The sequence below is a fragment of the Heterodontus francisci genome, chromosome 1 (assembly GCF_036365525.1).
Source record: "Heterodontus francisci isolate sHetFra1 chromosome 1, sHetFra1.hap1, whole genome shotgun sequence".
Lineage (NCBI taxonomy): Eukaryota > Metazoa > Chordata > Chondrichthyes > Heterodontiformes > Heterodontidae > Heterodontus > Heterodontus francisci.
The window spans coordinates 198,434,241-198,449,961 of record NC_090371.1 but is presented as its reverse complement, the minus strand read 5'-3'; the positions used below and the strand labels follow the sequence as shown (position 1 = coordinate 198,449,961).

Here is a 15,721-nt window from a genome sequence, read left to right as displayed (position 1 = left end):
GGCACTGGTAATGTCCCAACCAGAGTCCCGCTGTCTGCCAGAAGCAGGTCAACCTGGGACTGGGAAAAATTAGGCCCTATTTCTTTACATATAACTGCATAATTTTCTCTTCTCATTATGTGGTCAGTTGTTCATTTGTTCTGTGTGGAATCTTGCTCTTTTGCAAATTGGCTGTCGTGTTTGCCTACATAACTCTTCAAAAACAATCCAATGCTTGTGAAGCATTTTTGGAATGTCCTGAGGTCAAGATAGGGCACTAGGTGAAGACACGTTTAAATGCCGTAGACTGAACTTGCATCAGTTGAGGAAAATTTGCATTTGTATTGCAGCTAGGCCTCAGAATGCTCCAAAACCTTCACAATCAGCAAATTACTATTGAGGTAAAGTCACTGCTGTTATGTAGGTAAATACAGCAGCAATCTCAAAGCAAAGCAAATGACTTAACTGACTTGTTGATCTGTTTTTGGCATTGTTAGTTGAGGGATGAATGTTAGCCAGGACCCTAGGAGAACTCGCTGCTCTTCTTCAAATAGTGCCATTGGGGCTTTTACATCGCTCTGAACAGGTTGACGGCACCTGCACCAATGCAGCTGTACTCTTTGGATTGGTGCTTGAATCCACAACTATAGTTGTCAACTACTCATATTTTAAAGCAGCAGAAAGCTTTTTGATTGACTGCTCAAGTTACTTGTGCAGCTCTTTGAGATATCAGCAGTTTTTAGCACCTAAAATTTCCCAATGCTATAAATATCTTCTCTGAATGCGCATGGAGTGATTTTTATCAGTAGCCTGGTCTCCCGATGTCATTGGGGTTTGGAAATGTTCTCGCTGCAATAGAAGCATAATAAGAAACTTACTGCAACCAGTAAATTCTATCTGAAACTTTCAAACACAAAGGGCAGAACTTTAACAGCTGGGGTTGGCAGGGAGTGTGTTCAAGTGTGGGTGGGGGTTAAATGGCAGAAAATGTCAGCATGTCAGAAACCCCACATGATCTCACTCACTTACAGCTTTTACAGGGATGTGTTATGATATGTGCGGGAAACCCTCATGGAGCAGTTAGGTGAATGATTTAAATATTCTAACAAGCAATTAATTGTGGTTTTAACTTAGAATTCTGGCTTTAACAGATAATGCACAGGTTTCCGAAGCTGTGTGCAACTCACCAGGGTCAACAAGAGCAATTGATCAATAAAACTGGCCAGATGGAAAGACTTTAAACAGTGAAACTGATGCTGGTCTACCTATGTGAAAGGCTTATGCTCACAGTACTTGTTCTGAGAGCCTGGTTTCACTGCTTCTCAGGTGATTTTCATCTACCTTGGACCTTATTAACCTTAATCTGCACTTCCCTGCTGTCAGCCTTCACTGCAGCATGGGAGCAACTTATGCAGCTATAGCATGGACCTCTGATGAGGAACAAGAGGAGCAGCCGCACCAACACCAGTAGCAGCAGGAGCCACAGCAACAGCAGTTGCCTTCTCCACAGCCACATGCTGCTCTGCAGGACAGAGGGGACAAACACAGAGCTCCAGCTCAAAGGAAGAAATACTGCCAACACAGGTATACAGGCTGAGGATCAATTCCCTTAACATGATGAAGAAATAGTGCCTTAAGAGGCTCAGGCTTTCACAGTATTTCATTGCTGAGATCTGCACCCTACTGAAACAAGGCCAGCTTCCAAGAGGGCCATGGGGCCACGCATTGCTAGTGGTCATCAAGGTCAGCACAGTCCTGAATTTCTCCATCTCCTTTCAGGGATCTGCTGCTGATAGCTGCAGGATTTCACAATTTGCTGCCTATAAGTGTATTGCCCAGATGACTGATGCCATGTTTGCCAAGGCCATCAGTTATGATCACTTCGTCATGCCCAATAAAGACATATCATATTTGTAACTTTTAAGGTATGATCTTTATTCAACGTGGACTCTTTGAAATTGACTTTTCCTTTTAAAAAAAGTGGACAATGTGCTGCAAAGATGACCACCACAGGTCAAATGATCTGGCCGGTACATTCAAAAACTGCTTCACTGTCTAGAAAGGACAAAAGGATACATTCCAGACTAAGAGGTTTTAACTATACCCATCGTGAAACCATCAAGAGGCATTCCTGAATTGAATGGGTTCTTCTGAGACAAAGAAGGTGTGAAGTAGCCACATCATAATAGAATGGTTCCCATCCAGACAACAACAGATAACCATAGATTCCACATGCCAGTCCATTGTGTGGTCACACCAGAGGAGAAGGCCAGTTTGAAGTCTTAACCACCAGAAATCTACAACACCTCAACAAGTTCAAGACTACAAACACCCAGGCCTGCACCTTTAAAAGAGACTGCCCTCCTTAAAAGATTCAACAGGTTTACCATGAACCACGAGCACTTACCTCACTTTAAATCACTTACCCTTTTCCTCTCTATCTATCTATTCTTGTGTTTGCGTGCCTGAATGTTGTTGCAAACATTTTGGGGAAAGAATATTGTTTAATAAATAGTTTATCTTCTGTTTTAAACCTACAAGCAAACAAGTCATTTGTTTGTTTATTTGACCCTAATAAAAACACTCAGGGGATAACTCATCATTTAAACAAAACACAGTTGTGGTCAGTTGAGAGGTGAACAGTGGGAACCACCCACACCCCTTACCACCTGTCCGTAACAACTTTGATACTGATGATACCAGTCTCACACAGAAGGCTGTTGCATTTGCTGCAGTGGCTGGATTCCCATAGGTACAGGGACTCACTGACTGCACACATGTGGCAATCATGGCACCCTCAGATCAGCCTGGAGTACTTATCAATGAGAAGCAATTCTACTTCCTCAATGATCAGCTCATATGCGGCTACCGGAAGGTTATCATGCATTTCTGTGTAAGATATCCTGGCAGCTGCTATGATTCCTTTATAATGCATCAGTCACATCTCCTGCATGTTTTTGCACCTCCACACTGTGAGCTGGTGGTTCCTTGGAGACAAGGGCTACCCTCTGAGGAGCAGGTGATAACCCCTCTGAGGAGCCCTACCACTAATGCAGAAGAAAGGGCCAACAAGAGCCACATGCCCATAAGGGTGATCAATGAACAAGACATTGGGTTTGCTGGAGATGCGAGTCGTGTGCCTGGACAGATCAGGGGGCGCCTTTCAGTATGCACCAGCAAGGGTGTCCAGAATGGTAGTGGTCTGCTGTGCCTTGTACAACATCAAGCTGCAAAGAGGAATGGAATTTCAGGAGCAGGAAGGTGCAGACCAATCTGTATCCTCCTCCAAGGATGGGGAGGAGGAGGAGGAGGAGGAGGAGGAGGAATAGCTTGATGTGGCCAGGGTGCTTGTGCCACTCACCTGGCTGCCAGAGAAGTTCGCAACTGCCTCATACAGGCACGCTTCAGATAATCTGATTGCATGAGGCCATATGACGGAGCAATCATAAATCCTCTGGCTCACTACCCCAACACAAACCATTCCACAGTCAAAAATCCAACAATTACCTTCACACCCTTTCTCATCTTCCAATCTGGTCATCCCACTCTCTGGGTTCCTGACGCACTTCCATCCCACCACACACCACCACCCCCACACCCCCTGCCCAAAATGAAATCCTGTGATAGAGCAGCAAAGACCTGTAATTCATAAATTAAACAGATTAACTGACACCAATAGTTTGATTTGGTTCCTTTCTGTTGCCTCCATTCCCAATTTTTTGTGGAGCTGAGAATTTGATTGTGGAATAACTGGTGTTAGTGTGGCCAGATTGGTTCCTGTTTTTGACTCAGTCATGCCCAATGACTGTTAAACATCGTGAGTTCCACATATTTGGGGATGGCTCTTCACTCGAATCAATAACTTGTTATTAAAATTCTTTTGCTGAAATGAGTTTCCGGGGCCCCAAGCAACTGGAATTGGCTCCTTAGCGACGCCACGCAACCATAGCAGCAGATAATAACAAACAGCTGTCAACTGTTCAGTATGAGGAAAACTCCTCTGAAAGTGCTGCACACAGATGAAAGTTGGGTCCCTGAGATGGGAGAGAGTAGGTGGATTGGTGATAGCAGACACTGGGTAATATCTCTGAGAAGCTCAAAATTAGCCATCAGGCACACTAATTAAAATGAAAAACATGCTGGAAACTCAATATTTTTAATGGATTTTAGATATAACTTTTTTGACTGAAGGAAAAGAAATGCTCAGCAGGTAGGGCCATTACAACCTTTGCTAAGTCAAAAACCCCAATGCTAGAATCTCAGACACAACAACTTTAATTTGAATTTTTTCAGCTGCTTTAATAAAATGGAGAAACATCCCAAGGTACCTAACAGAGGCATAAAGGATGACGAAGTAGAAAATGAGATACAGGATGGGTGATCAAATGCTTGGTCAAAGTAATGGGTTTTAAGGAGAGTCTTGAAGCAGCATAGGAAGGTGGAGAGCAGAGGGGTTTTAGGAGGGAATTCTGATTCTGAAGTCGAGGGTGCAGTAGGTGTGGCTTTTAATTGTATGGCGGAGAAGGGGCAGATGGTTGTGGGGGGGGTGGTGCAAGGGTGGTGGAGGGATGGTGGGGGGAGGTGCACAAGAGGTCAAAGTTGAAGGAACGGACAGTTTCTTGGAGAGTTGTTAGGCTGGTGAAATTTAAAGTGATTTGGAGGAATTTTAACACGAGGATGACAGTTCTAATTTTGAACTATTGGTAACCTGGCAACAATATAGGTCAATAAGAATAGAGAAGGTTGGTGAGCAGGACTTATGCAGGATAGAATACAGGAAGCAGAGACTTGGGTGGATGAATTTCCACAGGTATTCTCCTGCCCATTGCCGTAGAAGAGCTCTGCAAACCCCTGAAAAAATAGCATAAGTGCCATTTACGCTGTTTCTCTGAGCTTTCTGCAGCTCTTCTGCCAACGTTGCAGCAGACAAGCAGGAGAAACCCCATGGAAGTTCACTCCCCTAAGAATCAGTTTAGCCGTTGCCGTGATTGAAGTAGTTTATATTCACAATGAAGCAACATGCAATAAATTTGTGCTTCAATTAGGAAAGATTAAAGTAAGGCACACTCTATCACTATATTTTTAGGAAGCACCCCTAATCACTTTTTCTAATGACACAGGAAGAAAAAATGTTTTTGTATTTCAGATTTTGATTGAAGAGTGTTCTACCTTTCATATTGTTATACCTTCCAAAACATAATAAACTATTGGCTTGTGTGACAACTTGAGACTAATGATACTTTGCAGACTTAAGGACATCATTACCTTTTGCTCTTTTGATAATGCTGAGTCCCTTAGGTTACCACAAAGGCCAATAACAGTTTTGGAATGCACAGAGTGTGATATTGTACAGTCCCTCTAACAGAGGGGTTGAATTGCCACAGGGGTCTTCCGACTGTTCACTGGAACTTGGGCGAAGGATTATCGAAAACCCTGGAGAAAAGGTATAAATGACATTTAAGCATTTCTCTAGGGTTTCTGTTGAGTTATAGCACATGATGGGGAGAATCCCAGGAGAAATTCAACCTCAGAGTATTTTGCCAAAGGGCACACAGGGCAGAGGTAGATTATGCTTCTATTCTTACATTCAGTATTGTGGGAGGGCAACTGCAATATGAAGTCTAAGCATAAATCACACAGTGTAATTCACTGCAGTACTGTCCTTTCTGTTGTTTTCAGAGGGAGAGTGGTTTCACATGTCTTTGTAATTGCTATGTTGAAAATACCATGTATAGAATTCTATAAGTTGCCATCTTATTTATACCCCTGCTTACACATGATTTTTAATTATTAGCAATTTGTGGTGGCGAGATCAGTAAAGAGTCGGGACAGATCCAGTCTCCTAACTATCCAGATGACTATAGACCAATGAAGGAATGCGTGTGGAAGATAACAATGTCTGAACACTATCATGTAGGATTAATTTTCCAGGCCTTTGAGGTAATTGTGTTGCATGATAAAAATTACAGGAAGAAAGTTTAAATGATAGAACATTATTGTGCAGAGAATGCATCCTGTATGGTGAACAACCCAAGCTACAGTGCAATTGGCTGCAGAATTAATCCTCTTCAGAGCTGTAATCTGCAGGTAAGATTATAGGGGTTGCTTGGCTTTTGCGGTAGGAAATGAAAAATTTCAAGCACTGCTTAGTGGAGTTTGTATTAAGTGTATTTGAGTATTAAAGTAGATTCCATGCTGGGTGGTCTTCTTTAAAATTCATTTTTTACTTCTGAAATCTAAATTATTGTTTTACAACTGAAGAGTTGAATTTCATATTTGGAAACCGAATTATAACAGTAAAACAACCTGAAAGTTCAAACTTATATCTAACTCTCAATTTTATGAGAAGGACAAGGAGCAGGTTAGAATATAAATCCTTTCTGGAGGAGAGCTAATTTCAGGGAATTGAGGAGGGATCCAGCCCAGGTAAATTGGAGTCAAAAACTGGAGTGAGGTACACAGTGGCATTCTCCAAGGTCTGGTGGCAAGACCACTACTATTTTTGATAAACATTAATGACTTGAGTACAGGGAACAATTTAAAAAACTGCAGATAACTTGAAAGTGTAGCAAACTGAGGAAGATAGCAATTGACTTCAAGAGGACATAGACAAGCTGGTGGAATGGGCAAACACATGGCAGATGAAATTCAATGCAGAAAAGTGTGATCTATTTTGGTAGGAAGATTGAGGAAGAACAATACATGCTAAACGGTACAATTTTAAAAGGGGTGCACAAACAGAGAGACCTGGGGGTGTTTGTGAACAAATCTTTGAAGATGGCAGGACAGGTTGATAAAGCGTATGGGATTCTGGGCTTTATAAATAGAAGCATAGAATACAAAAGCCAGGAAGTTATTCTAAACCTATATAAAACACTTGTTCGTCCCCAGCTGGAGTATTGTGTTCAATTCAGGGCACCGCACTTTGGGAAGGAATTGAAGGATTTGGAGAGGGTACAGAAGAGATTTACTAGAATTGTTCCAGGAATGAGGAATTACAGTTCCATGGATATACTGGAGAAGCTGGGATTATTCTCCTTAGAGCGGAGAAGACTAAGAGGAGATTTGGCTAAGATCTTTAAAATCATGAGCAATTTAGGTAGAATAAATAAGGAGAAACTATTTCCAGTGGCTGAAGGGTCAATAACAAGAGGGAATAGACTTAAGGTGATTGACAAAAGAACCAGAGATGATATGAGGAAAAAACTTCATTACACACTGTGCTCACAGCACGACCTAAAATGGCAGGGTGAGTGCTGCCTTGGCCAGCTGGAACCTTCCCCCCACCCCCCACCTCCCCCAGAGAGATTCTATGGTGCCGGGCCAATTAACAGCCCGGCACCGGTATCCCATCCCTTTAAAGATGGGGATCCTGCCTCCAAGAGCTGGTGCCAATCAGAGGGCCAGCAGATCAGTAGTATTGGCAGTGCCAACAGGAACAGTGGCTACTGCTGGTACTGAAAGAGGCCTTGGACCCAGGCCCAGTGCTGGAGCGCAGATCCAAGGTAAATAAGGCAGGGTTGTCAGGGTCAGACTGGCAGACCCCGGGAAGGGAGGTTCAGGGACTTGCAGGTTTCCCCAGCAGAGGCCCTCCGTGGGCAATCTGTGACCCACGGAGGAGGATTTCCCCCAAGCCCACAGGGAGGTCACCTCGTTTTACTGGGCAACCTCCCCACATGGTGGAGGCACCCCCACTGCTTGTTAAATCCTAGCGGCAACAGGAAGAGGCCCTTAGGTGGCCATTAATAGGCCACTTAAGAGCCTCAATTGGCTTCTGGGCGGGAAGGCTATCGTCGGCCTATCTCGCCCCCGACAAAATTGCATTGCGATGGGGAGGCAACAGTCCCTCTGCCCCTGCCTCCTGTTGCAATTCAATGGGCCTCTGCCCACCCCACAATCCTGTCTCAGGGAGGCCAATAAAAATCAGCCCAACGTGTGGTTAGCATTTGGATTGTACTGCCTAAAAGGGTGGTGGAAACAGATTCAATAGTAGCCTTCAAAAGGGAATGAGGTAAATACTTGAAGGATAAAAAATGTCAAACTATGGGGCAAGAGTAGGGTAGTGGGACTAACAGAATTTCTCTTCGACAGAGCCAGCGTGGACTTGATGGCCTGAATGGCCACCCTCCTTGCTGTACTATTATATCATTCTGTGAAAAGCAATACATTTTTTGATGTTTCATAAATGTTTTTCATCCACTTTAAAATGAGTCCTGGTTTCCTTGCGCAAAATGAGTAAAATATTTCCCTTATTCCATCATAGGTTGAGAGACATGACAATTGTGCCTATGACTATCTCGAGGTCCGAAATGGCAATAATGAAAATAGTCCTTTGATTGGGCGTTTCTGTGGCTACAACAAACCAGAAGACATCAAATCTGCTTCTAATACCCTGTGGATGAAATTTGTTTCTGATGGAACAGTTAATAAAGCAGGATTTGCAGCAAACTTTTTTAAAGGTACAAACATGTAAAATCCAGAGTACTATATGAGTCAATTAATATAACCCAGGAAGGGTGAACTTTGCCATACTGTCTTATAAAAATTTGAATATTTAAAGCAACAGTTTTAGAGATGGTTTCTTGCTTTATAGGACAGTTCTTTGCTAGAGCTGAAGCTGACACATTGTAGCAGTAGCTAAGAAATGTAAATATTTCAATCAAAAAACAACTGCTGAGCTTTCTCTGCAGGTAGACAAGTTCTGTGGTACACAAATACTTGAATAGTTACTTGATTAAGCTTTCTGAAACAGACACAATATATATTTGTAATTTTTAATGTAATTTAATCAAAGTGAGAGATATCAGAGCTGAAGAATACAATATTTGTTTCCTTTTACTACCATAAAGTGCACCCGGGTCAGAAATAACAGAGGAAACGGAGACTAACCAGGTAATTTTAACCAGCAAAATTGAGTTGGGGCCAGGTGAGAAGTAAGAATTTTTAAAATCCCAAACTGACTTCAACTCATCCCCAACCCACCCACTTCTGGATTTAATGGAGGTAAGGCAGGGGGTGGGCAACCGACTTCACATCCAGCAGGTGGGTTGCCCATTTAAATAAATAAATGAGGCTGAGCGCCTCAGACTTAATCTGTCTTCCAGTTTTAATCCTGCCTGGCTGGGTTTCCCAGGTCTTGGGAAACTCAGCAGCTCAAGGGAGGAAACGACAGCATTGTGAAAAAGGTAAGTGGCTTCACAGCACTGTTTGTGGTCCAGGAGGAGAAGAAATGCATCCCCAAGTTTACCTTTTACCCCATCATCAGATCCCCTCTGCCATCAGACCATTCCTCCATTTAAAGATCAACCCCTCCTTACCCCACCCCAGGACTGGGGATCACAATCCCCTGCAGGATCAAAGCCCACAGATACCAGACCCACTCTGAGAGGAACAACAGCCCTGAACCCCACTCCTTGCCCCGACCACCATGCTCCAACTAATGCAGCACCAGGCTCCCTACTTGTTCCTTGGGCTGTGGCCTCTCCCAGAGTGTTTCCAACCCAACTAGGAGCATGTCATCCAGACTGGCTTCTGTGCACAGATCCTGTCTTTTAAAGAAGAGGCATACTGAGGAGTTAAAATGCCACAGCAAGTGGGGAAACCTGGACATCTGGGTTTTCCGACCATATTCCTTACCTCCCCCACATCCCCCCCACCCCCACAAACCTCACTTAATTAACCCACGTGAGTCAATTCTATCCTGAACATCTGCTTAACATCTGCCATAGGGAAAATGATAGAAGCTATTATTAAAGACATTCTAGCAGGGCACTTCAAGAAAAAATTCAAGGTAATCAGGCAGAGTCAATATGGCTTTGTGAGAAGGAAATCGTGTTTAACCAATTTACTGGAGTTCTTTGAAGAAGTAAAATGTGCTGTTGTTACAACCAGGTGAGAAAGGGGTCTTGGGTTCCCTCTCAGCCTTCACCTGGTCTTACTGTAACAGGGTTTAATTTTTAACGCACCATTTCTTTTAGCTCCCCCTTAGTGAATCCTTGTTCACTAACGTCCAATTATAAGGCAAAGAAACTAGCCAAACAGGTTTTCTTGGGTTTAAAGAAAAAAGGTTGAACTTTAGTAAACTTAAATTCAGTTACCACCTACGGATACGCGACGAGCCCATGCCAGCATGCATATGCGATACACATGTACAGATCAAGACAAAAAAGAGCAGAAGAAATAAAGTGGAAAAGTTTGAGGCAATATCTGAAGATGGTTTTGATTACTGTTCTTCAAGCTCGCTATAAAGTCCTTGATAGTAGGTAGATCTTGCTTTTCGTTGGGGCCCAGTATTCTTCTTGAACCTTGTTCATTACAGGAGACTTTTCTCTCTTGAAGTTCATGTGTCCTCAGTGGGTCCAGAGGCTTGTGAGAAAGAGATGGGAGCAGACAGGAGAGGTCTTCTCACTCCAGGAGCAAACACTCTTTGAGTTCAAAAACTCGATGGCTAGTTCAAAAAACCCTGGACCAGCCAGTTAGTCATGTGACCAGCTAGTTTAACCAGAACTGGCTTTTATGGATTGTATTACCTTCACAGTCTCTGGAATGCTCTTCTTTACACCATCAATGTCTGGTGATCAAAATCCATTATGGGTTGAATGTGTCAGGGAATGGCCCTTTTGTCTCCACAAGCACTGTCTGTTAGTATGCAAATGTTTTACAGTCTTAGGATTTATGAATGAATGTGAATGACTGAGAGAGAGGAACGCATGCCTTTTCCAGTATCTTATATTTTCTCTCTCGACCCTATTGAATGAAATGCGCTTTCCTCAAATCGCATTTCATTCCACTGGGCGTGGAGGAGTCATGCAGGCCCTCATCTCAGGATTACTACCAGTGCCACGTGCTAGTCAGAGTAGAAATAGCAGGATATATTGGATGAATACGTGGCTGAAGAGATAGTGTGAGGGGGAGGGTTTTTAATTCCTAGGACATGGGGACCGGTTCTGGGAAAGATGGGACCAGTACAAACATGGGTTACACCTGGGCAGGACCGGGACTGATGTCCTTGGGGGAGTATTTGCTAGAAAGGTTGGGGAGGGTTTAAACTAAAATGGCAGGAGGATGGGAACCTTTGCAAGGAATCAGAGGAGGGGGCATCAAAGACAAGAACAAAAGAGGGTAAGGGGAATAAGAAAAGTGACAGGCAGAGAAATCAAGGGCCAGAATCAAACAGGGCCACAGTGAAAAATAGTGGGAAGGGAACAAGTAATGTTAAAAAGACCAGCCTTAAGACTTTGTGCCTTAACGCGCAGAGCATTCGCAATAAATTGGATGATTTAATCCCGCTAATAGATGTAAATGGATATGATATAGTCGAGATTACGGAGACATGGCTGCAAGGTGACCAGGAATGGGAAATGAACATCCAGGGGTATTCAGTATTTAGGAAGGACAGACAAAAAGCAAAAGGCGGTGGAGTTGCATTGCTGGTTAAAGAGGAAATTAACACAATAATGAGGAAAGATATTAGCTCTGACGATGTGGAATCTGTATGGGTAGAGCTGAGAAACACTAAGGGGCAAAAAACGTTAGTGGGGGTTGCATATAGACCTCCAAACTGTGGTGGTGATGTTGGGAATTGCATTAAACAGGAAATTAGAGAAGCATGCGATAAAGGAACATCTGTTATTATGGATGATTTTAATCTGCATATAGATTGGGCAAATCAAATTAGTCACAATACCGTAGAGGAGGAATTCTTGGAGTGTATACGGGATGGTTTTCTGGACCAATACGTTGAGGAACCAATTGGAGAACAGGCCATCCTAGACTGAGTATTGTGTAATGAGAGAGGAATACTTGACAATCCAGTGGTGCAAGACCCCTTGGGGATGAGCGACCATAATATGATAGAATTCTTCATCACGATGGAGAGTGACGTAGTTGATTCTGAGACTAGGGTCCTGAATCTTAGTAAAGGAAACTATGAAGGTATGAGGCGCGAGTTGGCTATGACGGATTGGGAAACGTTACTTAAAGGAATGATGATGGATAGGCAATGGCAAACATTTCAAGAGCTCATGGATGAACTGCAACAATTGTTCATCCCTGTCTGGCGCAAAAGTAAAAGGTAGGTAGCCAAACCATGGCTTACAAGGGAAATTAGAGAAAGCATTAGATCCAAGGAAGAGGTATATAAATCTGCCAGCAAAAACAACAGACCTGAGGATTGGGAGCAGTTTAGAATTCAGCAAAGGAGGACCAAGGGATTGATTAAGAAGGGGAAAATAGAGTATGAGAGCAAGCTTGCGGGGGACATAAAAACTGACTGTAATAGGTATGTGAAGAGAAAAAGATTGGTGAAGACAAATGTAGATCCCTTACTGTCAGAAACAGGGGAATTTATTATGGGGAACAAAGAAATGGCTGACCAACTAAATGCATACTTTGGTTCTGTCTTCACAAAGGAGGACACAAATATCATACCAGAAATGTTGGGGAACACAGGGTTTAGTGAGAGAGAGGAACTGAAGGCAATCAGTATTAGTAGAGAAATGGTGTTGGGGAAATTGTTGGGATTGAAGGCCGATAAATCCCCAGGGCCTGATGCTATGCATCGCAGAGTACTTAAGGAAGTGGACCTAGAAATAGTGGATGCATTGGTGGTCATCTTCCGAGATTCTATAGAATCTGGAACAGTTCCTACAGATTGGAAGGTAGCTAATGTAACCCCACTATTTAAAAAGGGAGGTAGAGAGAAAGCAGGGAATTATAGACCAGTCAGCCTGATGTCAGTTGGTAGTGGGGAAAATTCTAGCATCCGTTATCAAAGATTTTATGGCAGAGCACTTAGAGAACAGTGGTAGAATCTGGCAGAGTCAGCATGGATTTATGGAAGGGAAATCATGCTTGACAAATCTACAAGAATTCTTCGAGGATGTAACGAGTAGAGGTGATGAAGGGGAGCCAGTGGACGTGATTTATTTGGACTTTCAGAAGGCTTTCGACAAAGTCCCACATAAGAGATTAGTGTGTAAGATTAAAGCACATGGGATTGGGGGTAGTGTATTGCGATGGATAGAAAATTGGTTGGCAGACAGGAAACAAAGAGTAGGGATAAATGAGTCTTTTGCCGAATGGCAGGCAGTGACTAGTGGAGTACCGCAGGGATCGGTGCTAGGACCCCAGCTATTCACAATATATATTAATGATTTAGATGAGGGAACTAAATGTAATATCTCCAAATTTGCCGATGACACAAAACTGGGTGGGAGGGTGAGTTGTGAGGAGGATGCAGAGAGATTTCGGGGTGATTTGGACAAGTTGAGTGAGTGGGCTAATGCAAGGCAGATACAGTATAATGTGGATAAATGTGAGGTTATCCACTTTGGTAGCAAAAGCAGGAAGGCAGATTATTGCCTGAACGGCTATAAACTGAGAGAGGGGAATATGCAGTGAGACCTGGGTGTTCTCGTACACCAGTCGCTGAGGTAAGCATGCAGGTGCAACAGGTGGTAAAAAAGGCAAATGGTATGTTGGCCTTCATAGCGAAAGGATTCGAGTACAGGAGCAGGGATGTCTTACTGCAATTATACAGGGCCTTGGTGAAGCCACACCTGGAATATTGTGTGCAGTTTTGGTCTCCTTATCTGAGGAAGGATGTTCTTGCTATAGAGGGAGTGCAGCGAAGATTTACCATACTGATTCCTGGGATGGCGGGACTGGCGTATGAGGAGAGATTGAATCGGTTAGGATTATATTTGGTGGAGTTCAGAAGAGTGAGGGGGGATCTCATAGAAACCTATAAAATTCTAACAGGACTGGACAGGGTAGATGCAGGAAGGGTGTTCCTGATGGTGGAGGAGTCCAGAACCAGGGGTCATAGTCTAAGGATACGGGGTAAACCTTTCAAGACGGAGATGAGGAGAAATTTCTTCACCCAGAGAATGGTGAGCCTGTGGAATTCGCTGCCACAGAAAGCAGTTGAGGCCAAAACATTGTATGTTTTTAAGAAGGAGTTCGATATAGCTCTTGAGTCTAAAGGGATCAAAGGGTATGGGGCGAAAGCGGGAACAGGTTACTGAGTTGGATGATCAGCCATGATCATAATGAATGGCGTAGCAGACTTGCAGGGCCGAATGTTCTACTCCTGTTCCTATTTTCTATGTTTCTATGCTTCCACCTGCCAAGAATGAGGTGTATTAATTTTGTCAATTGAACATTGATTTTAAACTTGCTGGAAAGAAGAGAAGTCCTGTTACAAGGGCTGCCAGGCACTTAAATTAACATACCTCATTCTTGCAGGTGGGGGCCTGCATGACACCTCTACACCCAGTGGAATGAAATGCGATTTGAGAAAAGCGCATTTTATTCAAAAGGGTCGAGAGAGAAAATATAAGATACTGGAAAAAGCATGCGTTCCACTTTCTCAGTCATTCACATTCATTCGTAAATCCTAAGACTTATTACAGCCTGTCTTTTCTTGGTAGCAATGTTGCTTTAAACTGCTCTTTTTTGGCATCCCAATAAATATGTGGTTCTTTGGGGAGGTTTTTCTTCACTTTGTCCATTTCCACGATTGCATAGGGTGTCTTTGAGATGGTTAGGCTTAAATAGCCGAATTGGATTTTTTTTTTCCAGAAGAGTCAGTCGCAGGCAGATCTATCTTGAACTCTCTTTCAGTGCTTTGCTGAGTCATGCAAAGGCTTTTGACTTCAGGGAATGGGTAGTTCTCTTTTTTTCTGACTGTGGAGGAGGATTCTTTGCTAATCTCCTCTTTTTCCTCTGGGACACTCCTGCCTGCAGGTATTTTTGCAGACTCCACTGCACTCCTCTGTGGCACTTCGAATAGGCGAGGCATCACCCTCACTATTTCTCTGCCCCCTAGAGGTCTTTCTTTGCCTTTGCAGGTTCCTATAAATGCTGTTAGCAACTCTGGTGGAGTGCTTCTAGTGTCTGCATTTACATAGGAGGATGTGGGGTCTAACTTTTCACATTTTTCGGGGTTGGCTGACCGGATAGTCGGGGTTTTTTCTGGGATTCCTCCTGGACTTCCTTTAACCTGCCCTCTTGGTCGCTTTTTCCGCTTCTGTTTCTACCCTTTTTGCCAACCTTGTGCCTGCCTGTCCCCTTTTGTTCTTGGCGGGGGGTCCCTTACAGTACACCAGCCCTCTGCTGGAGGGTCCTCCTAACACCGGTACAGGACTTAGGGGTGCAGGTTTCACTGTAGGTTGGGGTTTCCCTTCAACGTGGCACATGTGGCAACTCCTGCAGTACTCCACCACATCTTTGTGGAGTTTTGGTCAGTCAAACTGCTGTCTTATGTGGGTTTTGTCTTTCGTATACCAACATGTACAGTCACTGTAGTCTCGTGGGCCCTTCTTAATATTTCTCTCCGGTACTTCTGCGGCGCCACTAACTGGTGAACTACTGTCCACACCTTGCTCTCGGGTCTGAGAGGAGAACTCCATTTCCTCATCAGCACCTCATTCTTTAAATAACAGCAGTCAGGGACTCCCTCTGCTTCACTTTCAGACTGGGCCTGTCTTTGCTGACTCTTGCAACACTGGGTCAGCTCGCTGAGCCTCAGCGATGGAAAAATTATTTAATTAATTCCCTGGGTCTCCTAACTTTCCAAAGAAAGTCTCAGATAGACAGACCTCATGGTCATCTGCCTGCAGTGCCAATTCTGTCTCCTCTGGGGGAGCTGGTTTAATCATGGCCTCATTCATTACACATTCAAGGAAACTGCAGAGGTCCATCTACTGCCATGGCCCTGTCTCTCAGACCTCCTGCAGTC

At 43.6% G+C, this 15,721-nt stretch overlaps 1 protein-coding gene across 2 annotated transcripts in view; it reads left to right on the top strand.

Annotated features, from left to right (window-relative positions):
- The window catches only part of tll1 (tolloid-like 1), a 412,500-nt gene that overhangs the window by 310,224 nt on the left and 86,555 nt on the right, over nucleotides 1-15,721 (top strand). For both annotated transcript variants that reach the window (XM_068040010.1, XM_068040002.1), the window contains 2 exons: nucleotides 5,774-5,919; nucleotides 8,243-8,438. In XM_068040010.1, the coding sequence (XP_067896111.1) occupies nucleotides 5,774-5,919; nucleotides 8,243-8,438 (342 nt within the window). The remainder of the gene's footprint in view (nucleotides 1-5,773; nucleotides 5,920-8,242; nucleotides 8,439-15,721) is intronic.